This window comes from Hevea brasiliensis, chromosome 15, assembly GCF_030052815.1.
Source record: "Hevea brasiliensis isolate MT/VB/25A 57/8 chromosome 15, ASM3005281v1, whole genome shotgun sequence".
Classification (NCBI taxonomy): domain Eukaryota; kingdom Viridiplantae; phylum Streptophyta; class Magnoliopsida; order Malpighiales; family Euphorbiaceae; genus Hevea; species Hevea brasiliensis.
Genome location: NC_079507.1, coordinates 63,743,142 through 63,760,253, shown reverse-complemented (window position 1 = coordinate 63,760,253; position 17,112 = coordinate 63,743,142). Strand labels below are relative to the sequence as shown.

At 32.9% G+C, this 17,112-nt stretch overlaps 1 protein-coding gene and 1 pseudogene across 1 annotated transcript; one reads left to right on the top strand and one right to left on the bottom strand.

Annotated features, from left to right (window-relative positions):
• Positions 1-4,226: 4,226 nt before the first annotated feature.
• Positions 4,227-5,607, bottom strand: LOC131173803 (60S ribosomal protein L6, mitochondrial-like). Its single transcript, XM_058136258.1, has 2 exons — positions 5,398-5,607; positions 4,227-4,720 (listed from the first exon to the last, which is right to left on the bottom strand). Exon 2 carries the CDS (start codon positions 4,685-4,687, stop codon positions 4,379-4,381), a length of 309 nt encoding a protein of 102 aa, XP_057992241.1. The 5' UTR covers positions 4,688-4,720; positions 5,398-5,607; the 3' UTR covers positions 4,227-4,378.
• Positions 5,608-12,315: 6,708 nt separating this feature from the next.
• LOC131168742 (uncharacterized) lies at positions 12,316-16,843 on the top strand (annotated as a pseudogene).
• Positions 16,844-17,112: the final 269 nt, after the last annotated feature.

Genomic DNA, 17,112 nt, shown 5'->3' with positions numbered 1-17,112 from the left:
ACTTATTTAAGCACAGTAAAATTAATACTATTAAGTATTAAAACATTATATATTTTTTCTTTGTTATTTATTTATCCGCTTATTGAGTTTATGCTCGTAGTTTTATTTTTAACATTTCATATTCTTTTAGTGATCCCAGTTCTAGCAAAATATATATATATATATATATATATATATATATATATATTAATCATGATATTCTTTGTAATTTGATGGCCATTCTTAGTAAATTTGATAATCTTGGTAAACTTGATAGTCACGTTAAATGCATACTGCTCATAAATATTTCTAATTAGTTATCTTGGGTTGAATATATCATATTTTCAGGAAAAATTTTATAAGTTTCTCGCGTTTCATTCGACTCTATAATTTAGGGATGGGTGTTACAATATTTACATGAATACATTACACCATTAATTAATTATGCATACTATTAATTAACTTTTAACATATGTACTAGTAAACTTACAGGTAATGAGTACAAATGTCATTGAATGAGACTGAAGTTAGTCAAAATAATTGCTTATGCCATTGAATGAGGAAATTAAAGCCTACATATGTTCAAAAAGAATGATGTAATTATTAATTAACCCTAGGAATAATGGGTTCAATTGTTAAATTGAGCAAACTTCCTGACTTAATAAATTGCAATATAATGATTATGTGCTAAGCGTAAATGCTCTATATGTAGATTGCCTATATTTTAAAAAATAAAAACCATTTTCTTTAGTCTAATTTGACAAATTTATTTACTCCAAATTTTATTGATGAATATTCAAATTTCAGATCAGACTAAATATTGATATGTAGTTTCTTTGTGAATCTTTATGATAAAATATTTTTAATTGAATAAAAAAAATAGATTTAGTATAATGCATAAAAAATAACCTCAATGTAGGGAATTCAATTGACTAGCAAGGCAGCCTTGTGCATTTGGCGTCATAAGGCAATGCTAAACAGCTACTCCACTTCACATCACTCATTGTACTAGCTTTATAAACAGTAATGCCACTCTACACTTTTTTTGATTTCATCCATGAATTCAATTAATTGAATTTATGCAATCCAATTAAAGCGACTATTAATTTATTTTAATTTAAAATGTCTAATAAATTTAAAAATCGATTTATTAATGATAGTTGTATTTATTCAATCTATAATTATCTCATTTAAATTGATCATATCAAATAATATTTCAATGTAAATGTTAAAATAATAAAAAAAATTATCTATTATTTTGACTTGAAAGTATCCTACGATGTCCAAATTACTCAAAATTAGAAATAATCTGAACCTACTTAACCCAACCCATTTGCCACCCACAGTTGGGAGAGAAACTAGGAAGAGTGAGGGGCCAGCAGCCCGCTAGTCCTTTAAATGCATGAACATGTGTCAGATTCCTGCATGGAGATCTTCCACAGCTTCAGGAAGTAGGACTTCACGTAATTGGCTACCACCTTAATTAGTTCATATATACCTAACCCAAATTCTAAAGTACATGACAAAAGTAGCTCATAGTACTCTTGCCCAACTTCTTCACTCTCCCTGATCTCTTTCCAATATCCTTGCATATATATGTGTGTGTGTGCATATGAAAGCACCAATAAGTCATCTGTCTCAGGATTAATTCTATATTTTCTTGATATATCTCTCCTGATTCTGGATGGCTCGTCTAAGCGCAGTGGCACTTGTTCTTCTCCTTCTTCTTGTGTGTTTATGCAAAGGTTTGGAGGCAAGAAAGCTCTCATGCATGGAGGAGAAGGAGAGCTTGATTTTGAACGTACTTACTGCGCCACCTTCCTCTCCTAGCGGTGGAGGGAATTATGAAGTGAGCTGCAATAAGACGAAGAAGATGTTTGCCATGCAACTTGCTAGGAGTGAGAGATATCCGGCGGAGTCGTCGCATCCAAGCCCTGGAGAGGGACATCCAGAACATGATGAAAAATTTTAGTTTTAGATGGCATTAGTATGCATATTTTGTCCTCATTCCTATATTGTCCTACATTTTGAAGGCATTGGAATAATTGCATGTATCCAATCTCATGTATACATAATGCTTCAATTGTGTCCTGTCCAATATGCAAGCTTCTATGGAATAATAACTGACTAAATTAGTTGCTTCATGAACTTTCTTTCATCATTAGAACTCGTTTCCTTGAAAATTAACCAGGTTTTCTTCTTCTTCTTCTATATATATATATCATTTAGAATAAAGACATTGTATAAATAAAAATAAAAATATATTGGAGGCAATTTAAATAATTGAATGAGATAAATTTTGATAAAAATCATGATTTTTAAAAGTAAATAGGGGGTAGTTAATCCACTGTTCCCATGTTGGATCCCCCCATTTATATAGAGAAATTGGAATAAATATTCATACTTGAATAAGAATAGTTAAAAGATTTTCAGCAAAAAATTTGATTTAGGCACACTTCTCAATCTAATTTTCCCCCATGGAAATGAATGACAGTTTTTATGTAACATTTCAAAGGTATTGGAGTGGGTTCAAATTTGTTGCTGCCACAAATTAGTGATGGAAATGTGATTTGTTATATCGGTTAATGAGTTAATGATATTGTCAATTAAGAAGTTGGTCAAGTAAGTTTCAAGATTCATAAAACTAAGTACAAAAATAATTAAACTGAAGGGGTTAGTTCAATTCATAAAATGAATTTGCTCCTGACCAGTTTCATTGATGAAGATTCAAATCCTGAGGCTGAGCAAAGAATGATACGGTTTCTTCATTTATTAATTTTGGCATGAATAGTTGGGAAGGTTAATTAACTATGTACAATATGCAGAAGTTAACATGGGATGTAATTTTATCACAATTGCAAAAGAAATAATACAAGAATATTATTTAAAAAAAATAGAAAGAAGGAAGAAGAAAAAGAAAGAGATAAGTAGAAGATTATTATTGGGTCTTCCTCTTATTCTTTTTTCCATTATAATGCCTTAGAAGCAACGTTTTCAAAATCAGCCAATGAATGAGGAAAAGCCATAACTATGTAATTGGTTATTTGAGTAGTTGCTTGAACTACTGGTGATATAACCCTTAGTCCATTGTTATGACCTACCTTGTCTAGTACTTTTACGAGCTAATTGCGCTATATATATATTCCTACCTAGCTTGGAAAAGTGTTATTGTTCAACAGTAATACCACTAAGAATTCCCAAGCAAAGCCACCAATCCTTCTGGAGAGCCTAGTCTCAAGAACTCTGAAACATAATGCAGCAGGCACTAGCTGCCAGGAGGACAATGGCTGGTGAACAGCTTCTTTCATATCTGCCTAAACCAAATTCCGCAAATCACTTGCTACAAGCTTCAAATTTGTTTGCTCTATAATGATTCACAGTTTCAAAATGTACTCTGGCCAATTAACTTGTCCCTTACGCATCTCTTTCCCCCTCTTTATGATCAGGCCAGCTCTATACATACGTATGGGCTGCTAGTTACCAGATTACAATCAGGGCTAATTACTATTACGCTGAAAGTATTAAAAAATAATGTTTTCTCTCTCACAAAAAATTGGACACTCCTTATAGTATAGAAAATGAATCCCACATGATTGTGAAAGACAATGCATGTGCACCGAGTACACTTAATAATTTCTTCACATAATTGTGAGAATTAGTATCAAAGCACACATTATTTTTTTTTTGTCAATAAATAAAATACACGCACACACAGATACCGGGTAACAAGCACACATCAGTTAAATATTTCTTTAATTGTCTTCTACATTTAGTTATTTAATAACCACTTTATAAAAAAAAAATGGTGATAGTTAGAGAGTGTGACAATAAGGGAAAAAAGGAAAATGAGAAAAAAGATTTAGAATGAATGAAAAATTGCCAGGGGCTCAAGTTGCATACTTGAAGGGTACAATCAATTTGATGATCATCAATATGAAAACCTTGTCACGTAAAACTGGTCATCCTTCTACTTTCATCTTGCGGCACCAACATTTGATCAAAACCTTGAGGTTCAGAAAGAAGTTCATGCAGAATTGAATTGATGGACATTCTTCAACTCAAAATAAAAAATGACATTCTGCTTAATTTTTTTTTTCCACCAACATTCATTGGCATGCGAGACAAAGGTCACAATTTAAACCATTTTTATATCAGTAAACATTATTTATCTTGCACATAGTGATAATAAGGCCATCAGCAGAAACAAAAATCTCACATATAGAATAATCATACCACTTTTGCAGAACTTCTTGCTAATTTAAATGCCTTCTAAATCATAAAATTCCAATGTTTCAAGCTCAGAAATTGAACTTGTTTGACAAAAAAAAAACATTGTATGTTAACGTCATGAAATTAGGCAAAACAATTTGCCATTAATATCATGCAGAATTGCTCCCCATCATTTTGATTTCTTTCCTTGTTTCTTCTTGATCACTTCATCAATGTACATTATACCCTTGCCCTTGTAAACTTCAGGAGGTTTGCAACTACGAACAGAAGCAGCAAACTGGTGCACCCTTTGCTTGTCAATTCCAGTGCAACAAACTACATTGTTCTTGAAGCAGAAAACATGAACAGCGGGAGGAACTGTGAGTTCAACCTCATGACTGTATCCCAATTTGAGAAATAAGAGACGTCCTTCTGCTTCAGCCCTTGCTTTGTATCCAACACCCACTATCTTAAGAAACCGAAAAAATTTGGATTCCATTATAGTAACAGCAAATTGATCACCTTAACTCTCCTGAAATATAACAAGCGGTATGAGTTCGTAGCAGTATTGACATGCAAATAAGACCTTGATGAACGGGGAAATTAACCTCAGAAACAGTTAATCATCTTTCTCTAGGAAAGTTTCCATTTTTGTTGTACATTTTAAGTTAGGATTGCCTCTAACCACATAAGATTAAACAAATAAACTATAACTTGTATAAAGAAGTCAACAATCCTTATCTCATTCCATCACCATCACTTCCATGGCAACAACCAATAACGGTCCCCTACCCACAAAATCTCATCCAAATTTGCTTGTACTAAAATTAACATATACACATGCAGCAACACTTCAAATCAAACCGAAATTGGAAATGCAAGTGTATTGCAAAAAACCTAACTTCATTAACTTTAATAATCTAATTAAACCAAAACTGAAGATACAGTGCAAGCTAGAAATTATCATAATAACGGATACAATAAAGCATCAAATCCCCCTTTTTATTAATTTTTCAACCCAGCATATTTTTTACAATCTTCCATTAATTTCAACCCAACATTCTCTTTACAATCTTCCATTTCTTTTCAATAGAAGCTGAAAGATAGTCGAAAATTAAAAGTTGAAAATAAAAATGTCTTCCTTGTTTAGAATGAAGTGAAAAAAAAAAAAAAAAAAAAAAAAAAATAAGCTAAAATTTGAAGAAGTACCTCAAGTTTCAGGAACTTCAAGTTTCCGATTTCGCTTGAAGCAATTTCTAGTAAAACCGACGCTAGGGGAAGTCAATAGTATTCTGTTGAAGCGTGGAATGGCCTTCGCATGTTGGATCGTCGTTGGAGGCAACCGGACTGCGTTACTAGACAGTAATTTTCCAACGAGGAGAATGGTTCTCTAGTATCTAAAGCTGTGGAAATGACGGCTGATTGACCCGAATCCATTTGGTCAAATAGGTTTTTATAATGGGTTGGGCTAGGTCCCGGACTCTAACTTTAACAACCTAATAAAACTTGATCCTTGGGCTCAACGGGCTCTCTTTTCTTCTTCTTTTTTTTTTCTAATTTTTATTTCTATTTTTTTTTCCTTTTTTATTCTGCATTTTTCTTTTATAGAAAAAAATATCAACTATTGAAATTAAAATAAATCCTTGAAATCAAAACTTTAATATAGAGTTCAGAAAATCAAAACTTTAATTGGTCGAATTTTAAAATTTTGAATAATTTATTATGAATTTAAATAAGTCATAATTTGAGTGTAATATAATAGGGAATTACAAGTTACGGATAATTTTATATTCAAATTAGTGATGAAAATGTTATCTTTTGTATGTTTTTTTATTTGAATAATTTATCCATTATTATAAAATTACTGAATTTTACTTGTGATTAAAATTGAAAATTAAAAAAATATATATATTATTTTTATTAAAAAAAATCATTTTTAACATTTTTTTTTTCTTCTTTCTCGCTCCGAACCCTTGATCCCACCCTCACACCAAAATTACCACCACAATCATTTCTCTGTGTGAATGTGAACTTGAAGATGGCTTTGCGGAGCCAAACCTTAAAGAGAACACACAAGCCAAACCCAAGTTTTTTCACTACCAAATCTTGAATGAGTTATTTAATAAGTTTCCAGATTCATAAAAAAAAAAAAAAAAAAAAAAAAAAAAAAAAATGAGAGAGCCCTAACTATAAGAAGGGAAAGATTCGATTAGTTGATTAAATATTTAGTTATGTCATGTAAGCGTTTGTCAAATGTGGACTAATTCCACTTTTCGAAAAATAATTTAGCTCAAACTTGTGCATTGCACGTAGTTGTTCGTGAGAGTTGAATGGTGAAATTTGACTCTCTCTCCCTCTAAGCTTTTAGAAAGAGAAAATCTTTTCATTATGGGTATAGTTTTTCTGCTTGAAAGGAGTTTCTACTTTAATCTCCATGGTTCTCCCTTACCCCTTTTGGGCGAAAGAGAGGCTTCCTTTCTGTGTTGGTCGTGAATTGTACCTTACCTACCGTCAGTTGGCTGTATATGTTTTTTTTATCTTTTGTTTGTTGATCATTGTATGGAGAGTAGTGCTAAGAAAGTTGGGCTTTAATGTGAGAGGGAAGCTGCTCTCCTACAATGGTTTTTTGCATAGCATAAGAGTGAAATTTCTGTTTATGAATCGAATATAGGGATAAAATAACGAAACGTCTAAAATTAATATTATTATAACCTTATATCTTTTACTAATGTGGTCTGCCAATAACCACCCCTCTAGTCTACTTTGTGGGTTTCATGCATAGCTTTCTTATTGTGCCGTTGTTTTTCAAATGTCTACATTGTTACTTCCTTCAATTGGTCTGAGAATGGCTCTCCAGGTGTTACATGCCTCCAATCTAGGTGTTTTGTGACTTGATGAAAATGGGGGGCACTATTAGTTTTAATTGTTATGTCGGTGCCAGGTTATAGACCTAAATGTTATGGGTTAGGGTTTGCTAAATGGGTTGGGCTATTGTGATGGTTTTATGTTGTAGGGTAGATTTAACTTATTGTTCTAGGCCCTGTGCCTTATTGTTCAAACTCTAAAACCTTTGTATTTGGACTTCAGTCCATCCTTATCTAATGAATCACTATATTTAAACAGTATAAATAAGAAAAAATAATAATACATTTTTATATTTATTATTTTTTGAATTTTTTAAACTTTTGATTTGGAATTAAAAAAATAGAATATAAAAATTTTACATTTATTAACTTTCTATTAAAAAAAAAACTCTCAAACAATTTAAAATTAATTTCGTACATTCCATTCATGCACCCTTCCATTATTTTCATCAACTTTCCTTCCCATCCTTTTAAAACTTTCATGGAATGCCTGAATTCCTATATATGGGGAGGCTTGTTTCATGGTTATCATGCAAATATCACTTCCAATTACTAAAACTTTTCTCCTTTAAGTGTAATGCCACTAAAATCTCTAAGCAAAGCTACTAATCCTTTTGGAGAAGAGACAGGGCCGGGTGCAGGTTATTTCAATTGTGCCTAACCCAATTCCAAGAACATACTTGCAATAATCTACCAATTCTTGGCAAATTAACTTGTCCCTTACGCCTCTTTTCCCTTCACATTATCACAAGGCAAGCTCTATGTATAAATAGCTTACTAAATGCAGACCATATTCACCTCAGTAAGCTATACAAGGAAAAGCTCACCAGCTTCTAATATGGCCATTTCAAGCAGAATTGCTCTAATCTTTGTTGCTACATTGGTATTCCATTTTCTGTCATTGGGGGCAAGAAAGCTGTCAGTGACGGAGAAGGATTTAAATGTCTTTCCTGGTGAAAGTGAAGACCTTTCTATGACTACAGATATACTGTTTCAGTCAGTTGCAAGTACTGGAATTAGCCATGTTCCTGCTTTACAGTCGGTACCTGACTCTGGAAGTGGCCATTATCCGGCTTGGCAACCAGTTACAAGCCCTCTAATTCAGAAGAGTCGTAATCTGCAATCGGTTCCAAGCCATGGAATTGGCAAGTAGACATTTCCTTTGGGGGAAAAAAAATCTAACTATTTGATATCTTACATCTAATTTCAGGCATGTGTGTTGGAATAATGAACTATTAATGTTCAATTAACTATTTGCGTAAGTTCTTTTGAAATGGTATGTTATGAACAATCTCCTACTACGTGTACTCAATAATCTTCCCTGTAAAAGTCGGGTTGTGGTACTATAATCTATACTTGTAATTTGTATCTCACGAAATTCTTATCTTCTATTTTGAAATCTGTACACCCTTATTTTGTGATGAGTATGTGCATTAAGATCGTGGGAAACCCGATGATGAAAAATTGTACGACTGTAAGATATAATTGAAGGCATAGAATTAAATTATTAATTCTGTGGCATGATCTTGAAAAAAATAATAATAATATATTTTTTCGAGAAATTAATTTAATTTAAATAAAATTTTGTTTTGTTTAAATTTAATATGGATAGTTCTTAAATGGACCTAATTAAATTTAATTGGACCCCATGGGTCTAAGAAAGTCTAGTTAGGAATTTTAAATAGAACCATTTAATTTATTTTCTGAAAATTAAAATAAGAAAATATTTTTTTCTCTCTCCCTCTCCTATACAAACTTTTCTCCCACTTGCCCACTCTCTTTCTCACTACCTATTGGTGTTGTCCTCTTTGGCTCTCTTTCTATTGGTTGAAATACCTCACTCATATCACAGTCTCACCCAAATTTCTCAATTCCAGTTGTTTAAGTTATCTGAACCTTATAACACTAGTACTTCAAACCCTTTGGCCTCACTCTCTTTCTCACTCCCTACTGGTGCCACCCCTTTTCCTCTCTTCCTATTTGTTGGAACAGCTCACCCATATCTCAGTCTCATCCAAATTCTGCAACCCCAATTATTTAAGTTATCTAAAATTTAACACTATAGGACTCCAAATCCTATCACACCTCTCTCCCAAAACTCTATAAATACTCTACTGGAGAAGGAAAGAAAAAGAGGGAGGAGAAGACAAAAAAAAAAAAAAAAAAAGGAAAAAAAATTAAAAAGAGAAATAGTCAAAATTCTTTTAATTATTCTTTATTTCTTGCGATATTTCTTGAAGGTTAATTCTTTTATTTTTTTTTTTCAAAATCTATGCCCTGTAATATTTAATTCTATGCTTCTTTGTCTTTTAATTTATCTTGCATGTTCATATAGATCATGTAATCATGTTTAATTTGAAAGGATACACAACTCTGCACATATTTAGTTTTTTGTCTCTCATATTTTTATTATTTTTCATTAATTTATGAATCTGTAAAAAATTTTAAAAAATTATATTCATATTCTACACAAAATTCTATTAATTTTAGGCTCAATAATCACTAAAAAAGCTTTAATATTTTATAAGTTATGGCTGTTTGAAGTTAAGGTTCCTATAAAATCCGATTTGTAGGATACCCGACTTGTGAAGCCCATATCTCCCTTGTTTCTTAATATTTTTGTGTAAATCTAGTGTCTAAAATTAAGTTTGGAATCTTGTGAATCTTTTCCAATTAGTTTCGCATTCATATCTGTTATGATTGGTGAGTTATGAATGTTACAAAAAAGTAGTGCGATTCATTATCGTAAAAATTTAAGATTTGTGTAGATTATTTGGCTAGGGTTTTGTTTAATCTATAAATTTTATGATGTTGTATGATATTTTTGCTGTCTTCAGTAGTTTTTTCATGATTTTTAGGCTTATCTAACTATTTTTCAAAAATCAAAATTCTTACTACTGTCAATCTGCCAGAATTTGGAAATTATATGTTTATTCATGTTCTTGTATTTTCTTGGGTTCATTGCCATACTATAAGAGAATACCATATTTTAAGGGTAGCTTGCCCCAATAACAACTGCAATTACTAATAGGTAAGTAATCATAAATTCCTAGAATAACCATTGGCATGAAATTGTAATAATAATAGGATTTTTATTTGGTAAATTAAAATTAACTTTGTTTTTAATTTAACTGACTTTTGCATGTAATTAATTTAAATAAATACTTTGTAAATTAAAATTAATCTTGTTTGTAAATTAAACTAACCTTAGCATGTAAAATAAATTTAATTTAATACTTGGTAATTGTAAAATAAATTTGCATGTTACAAATCTTTATTAGGTTGTGATTGTTTGGACCTTATGTGATATTAGAATAAATTACATATATACACAATTAATTTAGTTTAATTATCCTTAGGATAACTTGGTGAAAAATTAATTAATTAGGTTAAATAAAAACGTAGAGTTATTTGAAATTGAATTTGTTTGTAAATTAAATTCTTAATAATAAATTAATTTTAGTCATCTAATAAATATCATTTAAATAATTAATAACCCCATAGATAGAAATTACTTGTGCATGAAAATTGTTTGTAAATAACAACCCTTTTGTGAATTATTTGCGTGTGTAGGATTAGAATTGCATTTTTAGGATAAAGTTTAACAAATGAATAATAAACAAGACTCTTAGAAACATTAATAGAGGACTGTCACTCGAATTAACGAGGTTAGATCAGGCGTAAGGGGTGTCTAACACCTTCCCCTTACGTACCCACTATCGAAAACCTAGACATTGGGCTATAATAATGACGGTTATGGAAACTCTGCAAGTAGTAAGTTGTCATCTATGACACTCAGAAAAAACACTGAATATGTCCCGGTTATTACCCGGGTGGCGACTCTTGTCTATCTATGCCTTTGTGGTATAAATTCTTAGTACCGTGATTGTGTTATGGGAAGACGATACTTATCAGTGGTTTGATTCTATTAGGATTGTATGAAGTGCATGTCTAGAAAATTCTGTCTAAGGATGTGGTACTTAAGTGAGACTATTGTGACTCCACCATCTTTCCTGGGCATTACCTGGTGCATTTTATATAATTATAGTGGATGATATTTCGCCTCACGCCCCTACCTCTCCCTACAAAATCAGAATTTTCTTTTTATAGTTTTTATTAATTATTATAATTTTCAAATATGTATGGATAATCAATATGCATAATTAAATAGATATTTAAATTTTATTATATAATATATGTTATTTTATAATAATTTTTTATTTATGCCTTAAGTAAATGCTAAAAAAAATAATATCTTTATTTTTCTTTTACTATTTTCAAAATATAATCAGTTGAATAATTGAGAGTAAATCTTGAATTAATTTTAAACAATTAAAAATTAAGATTTTAACTGTTGTTAATTTTTTTATCTTTACCAATAACATTTACCAGGGTGTCATTCATAACTAGGGATGGCAATTTTGGACACGATTCGCAAATACGATATGAACATGACACGAAAATATAGGGTTTGGGTTAAGCTTATTCGTGTTCGAGTCGAATTCGTGTCAACCCATTTATGACACGACTATAATCATGTCGTGTCACTGGTTAACCCGTTAACCCGATTTAACATGTTTATGACATGATTTAATATTTGTGTCACGATTTAACCCGTGACCCACTAACCCATTTGATCCACTAAGCTATTTGACTTATTATGACCCATGAACTCACTTATGTAGCATGTTAAATGGGTTAAGTCGTGTCAAACAGTGTTAAATATGTCATTTTGTGTTAAATGAGTCGTGTCGTGTTGAATACACCTAATGCAATGTAATATTAATCGTGTCGTGTCTTGTAATCCGTAAAATAGAAGAGTCGTATTCGTGCTTAAATTTTTAACACAATTTATTAATCATATCGTGTTCATATCGATCTTAATCATATCAAATACGACCCATTAATCCGAATCGCCACCCTATTCATAACTGAGCTGATCACAAGTCGACAATTATTCTCTGAGCTTTTCATGACATTCCTATTATTTCCTCGTGTGTTTATCTTTTTTTAATGTTTAACTATTTTCCTTTTTGACAAATTATTTATGTAATATAAATTAATTAAAATCCTAAAATGGGCCCAACACGACACCGCCAGTTATTGTAACGGAGAAAAAATCTGGTCAAACATGTCGTCGCGCTCGCACGAGAAATACATTGTTGTCCATGTCACTTGTCTGTGACACGTGTTCTATTCTTATTGGCTTGACTTCGTGTCCCAATCCATATGCCCTAATCGTAAAATGTTCATATGGCTAATGGCTCTGCATTCAAATCCTCCCTGTTTGGACTCTGAACAGATTTTGTTGTCTCCTACAATTTCTCTGCGTTTTCAATTCCCTGCGGTTAGTTTCGTTGAATTCAATCGCTCTTCTTTGGTTGCTGTATTACTGGTATGATTTTGTATAATTTAGTCTGATTTTGATGAGTTCGTCTTCTTTTTTAAGAGAGATGTGTATGATATGTATTTTTCATTCGATTTTCTCGGCAGCCAAACATGTTTTTTGAGTTAACTGATGGTGTATTTCTAGATCTGTATATGCGTATATATTAGTTTTAGCTGGAATTCTCGAAATTATGTTAATTTGTGGGTTTGTTTCGGTTGATAGTTTATAGATATAAATGCTACCACTTACCTTGCTGTTGCAATCATTTGCATATTGTATACGGGGAAAATTGGCTCGCTGGCTTTGATTTTTTCCCCCAATTAGATGTTTGCAGTTTGGATTAGGAAATTATGGATCTGGTTTTTTTTTTTTTTTTTTTATGTCATGGATGGGCTACTTTGTACTTTCTACTTTAACAATGCACAATCACATAATTGTATGCTTTTATTTATTTGTTTTGTGAATGGGTGATGCAGGTTGAATTTGTTTAGCTAGTGGTTAATAAGATGGGGGGTGGATTTAGGGTTCTTCATCTTGTCAGACCATTTCTCTCATTCCTTCCTGAAGTTCAGAGTGCTGACAGAAAGGTTCCCTTTCGTGAGAAGGTCATATACACGGTGATCTCCCTTTTCATTTTCTTGGTATGTAGTCAACTTCCATTGTATGGCATTCATTCTACCACTGGTGCGGATCCTTTCTATTGGATGCGTGTTATTCTTGCTTCAAACCGTGGGACTGTCATGGAGCTTGGTATCACTCCGATTGTAACATCTGGATTAGTGATGCAACTTCTTGCTGGGTCAAAGATCATTGAAGTGGACAACAATGTACGTGAAGACCGTGCTCTATTGTAAGTTTATTGTGAAGTCAAATTTTAATGGTTTGCTACTTGCTAACCAAGTTTTAGATACTTGAGGTGTTTACTTTCTTTTCCATCCTTTTCTTTCTGCCTAGAAATTGTAATCACTTGCATAGACTTGTTTCTCACTTCTCAAACAAAAAAGGGAACCTAGGGTTGTGGGCTGGGTTAAGAACTTAAGATATTAGTAACTGTCACAGATGTTTATTTATATTCTATCCTTCTTTACCCCATTCCATGTCTTGATTTTTATATGACAGCATCATACATCCAAAGTAATTGCCTGATTTTCATCACAATCATATGAAGTGTAAATGTTGTAAAAGCTATAGGATTTTTTTTTTTTTTATAAGAAAAGCTATAGGATGTTTAAAGTCAACTTTCAAACTACATCTGGCAATTGGCATGTTGCTTTTCTATGCAATTTCTGAGATAATTTTATCATTTTATCCTATGGTGCTTGAAGCATCTGATTATAATGCTTTGTACCTTAATTGATGATTTTCATCATGACCAGGAACTAAGGAGTTCTCTCTCTCTCTCTCTCTCTCTCTGTTGGTTACTGCATATTTCTTATCTATTATGTGCTCATTATATTTCCTTGATAATTTATTTCTCTTCCCAGAAATGGTGCTCAGAAATTATTGGGCATCCTGATAGCTGTTGGTGAAGCAGTGGCTTACGTTCTCTCGGGAATGTATGGTAGTGTTAGCCAACTTGGAGTAGGAAATGCCATTCTAATCATCATTCAGCTTTGCTTTGCTGGGATTATTGTGATCTGTTTGGATGAGCTTCTCCAGAAAGGATATGGTCTGGGATCTGGAATATCACTTTTCATAGCAACCAATATCTGGTGAGCTCCATTTTCCTGTTTATGGATCCACCAGTGAAATTTACTTCTTTATAAGTGGCCATGAGCTTGTTTTAATTTTTATGGAATTAACACTAGTATTTCTACCTTAGTTTGGATATCTAACAAAATTGTATGTACGATTCAGTGAGAACATTATCTGGAAAGCATTTAGTCCAACCACCATTAATAGTGGGAGAGGCACTGAATTTGAAGGTGCTGTTATTGCTTTATTCCATCTGCTAATTACTCGTACAGATAAGGTCCGTGCCTTCGTGAAGCATTTTACCGCAGAATCTTCCAAATGTAACAAATCTACTTGCAACAGTATTGATCTTCTTGATCGTTATATATTTCCAAGGGTTCCGTGTGGTTTTGCCTGTGAGGTCAAAGAATGCTCGTGGGCAGCAGGGTTCATATCCAATCAAGCTGTTCTATACCTCTAACATGCCTATTATTTTGCAATCTGCTCTTGTGTCTAACCTCTACTTTATCTCCCAGGTACTAAGATCGATATGTCATATGAGAAAGTTGAAGTTTGATTTACCATTAATCTAATAATTTGTTTGTTTACAGTTGTTGTATAGGAGATACAGTGACAATTTCCTTGTGAATCTTTTGGGCAAGTGGAAGGAATCTGAATATTCAAATGGTCAGTCAGTCCCTGTTGGTGGCCTTGCATATTACATCACTGCACCATCAAGGTGATTAAGATTATCTCTCTCACCCACTCCCCCCTCCCCACTCTCCCCCTCCCCACTCTCCCCAAAAATAATAATAATAATAATAATAATAATAATAAATAAATAAATAAATAACAAAAATAGAAAACAATTGAACGCATGTCAATTTATCCCTCTTTATGTTGGCTTCCCTTTCTTCTCTGCTGATGCTAGCAAAGCTTCTATGTTCTTGTGTGCAGCCTTGCTGATATGGCAGCAAATCCTTTTCATGCACTTTTCTATTTTGTGTTCATGTTGTCAGCATGTGCACTCTTCTCAAAAACATGGATTGAAGTTTCTGGGTCATCTGCTAAAGATGTGGCCAAGCAACTGAAGGTATGTGAAATTAGAACTCTCATATTTTAGAATTATTTTGAACAAATTTCTTATGTCTTGATTGAGAGCTTTTCTCTCAACACGGTAAGACACCCCTTTTAGGATTACCAATGTGTTGCAAATTTTATTTTAGTTTAGGCCTGTTCCACCCTTCCCTTCCTCGCCTTTTACGTTTTACTTTTAACATAGAATATTTATGAGGAGATTGAATATGTTATTATTTCCTTTTTCTGAGAAAAAGAAAATGTTGTCTCTGTGAGACATTGCATTTTTTTGTGAACATATTCATGGAATGGCTTCCTCTGAAATTCTGTAATAGTTTCTAGAGGTAGCATATTTTATAATGACTTCCATTGAGTAGTAGAGGTGAAATATTGTTGTTATGAGGTAAAAAGCATTTGAAAAAAAAAAATATTCAGTTCTATCTGGGAATTGGAGAGAATGTGGATATTCTTGTTTTGGACTCTATAGAATTATAGAACCTCTTTTATTAATATCTTATATTGAATAAAGTTATACCCTAATCAGGTAATATAGTCATTTCCCCCCCAGTGCAAGGATGTAGAGAAGTGGCTATGTTTGTATATCTCTAAGAAGTGAGAACTGTTTGTGCAATAGGATTTTTTGATGCATATTGAGTCCTTTCATAACTTGAGCTTAGGATTTACTAGTTTTAGCATTTGTAGCTGTTTAGGTGAGTTTGTTGCCAATTATCATACTAGGCATAAATGTTGAATTGACTGTAGATCCTGCTCTGAAGTTCTTCAATATCCTGTTTAGTGGTCCTGTTTGGCAATCTGCTGTCCCAGATGCATGGTCTCCAGAAGTGAACCCTAGTTTGTGCAAAAGAACCCCTGTTCCTCAAATTCTGTGGTCAATATGTTTTCAGCTCATGGCCAAAGTGCTATTTAAAACAATTTGCTCATATGCCAATGTGAAAGTTGTGTTATTTTCACATGAATGTGACATCGGTTTACTTTTTCAAGCTGTCATCAATTGTATGTATTAGGATTCATGAATAAAAACTGCATATTGGTTGTCAGTTGAATGGTATGAATATGATGTTTTTGTTCACATTTCCTGTTACAGGAACAACAAATGGTTATGCCTGGCCATCGGGAGTCTAACTTACAGAAAGAGTTGAACCGCTACATACCCACAGCTGCTGCTTTTGGAGGGGTCTGCATTGGTGCATTGACAGTGTTGGCAGATTTTATGGGTGCAATTGGTTCAGGGACAGGGATTCTTCTGGCAGTCACAATCATTTATCAATACTTTGAAACCTTTGAGAAGGAGAGAGCCAGTGAACTTGGCTTCTTTGGTTTCTAAGATACATGTTGTCTAGGGCAAATGGATGGCAGTGCCTGTTGAGCTCCCCTGCTAATTTGGTGAGCTGAGAGATGCAAGTAGGTGCTTCTGACACCAAAGGTTTAAATTAGATTTTAGCATAGTTCATTAGAAGTTGAAGTACAGATGCACATTGCCCAACGCTTACTGTTAGTTTTTGTACCCTTCTCCCTTTCTCTCTTGCAATACTGTGTTTTTCATGTATTAATAGATATATCTGATTGCTATGCCATTGAGTTCTTGGATCGTTAATTTCTGGAGTTAAAATAACCTTTAAAGATTATTAGATGAGACGGTCTGGGTTGGTATTAACCTGATGATGAAAGCGGCATTCATTTCATTTAGGAAAACAACGGAGAACTGATGTTTAATTCTTCTGCTTGCATTCTGTGTATGAAATATGTGTGTATTCAATGCTGTGTGGATCAAATGCACCGATCTGGGTGTAAGTAGCAAGGTTTATGTTTTAGTCTCCTTCTTCTGGTACAACCAAAGCTTGAACTTGGGCCCACGAGAAGTGATGAGTGACCAACTGGATTTAATTGTATTGTGGCATT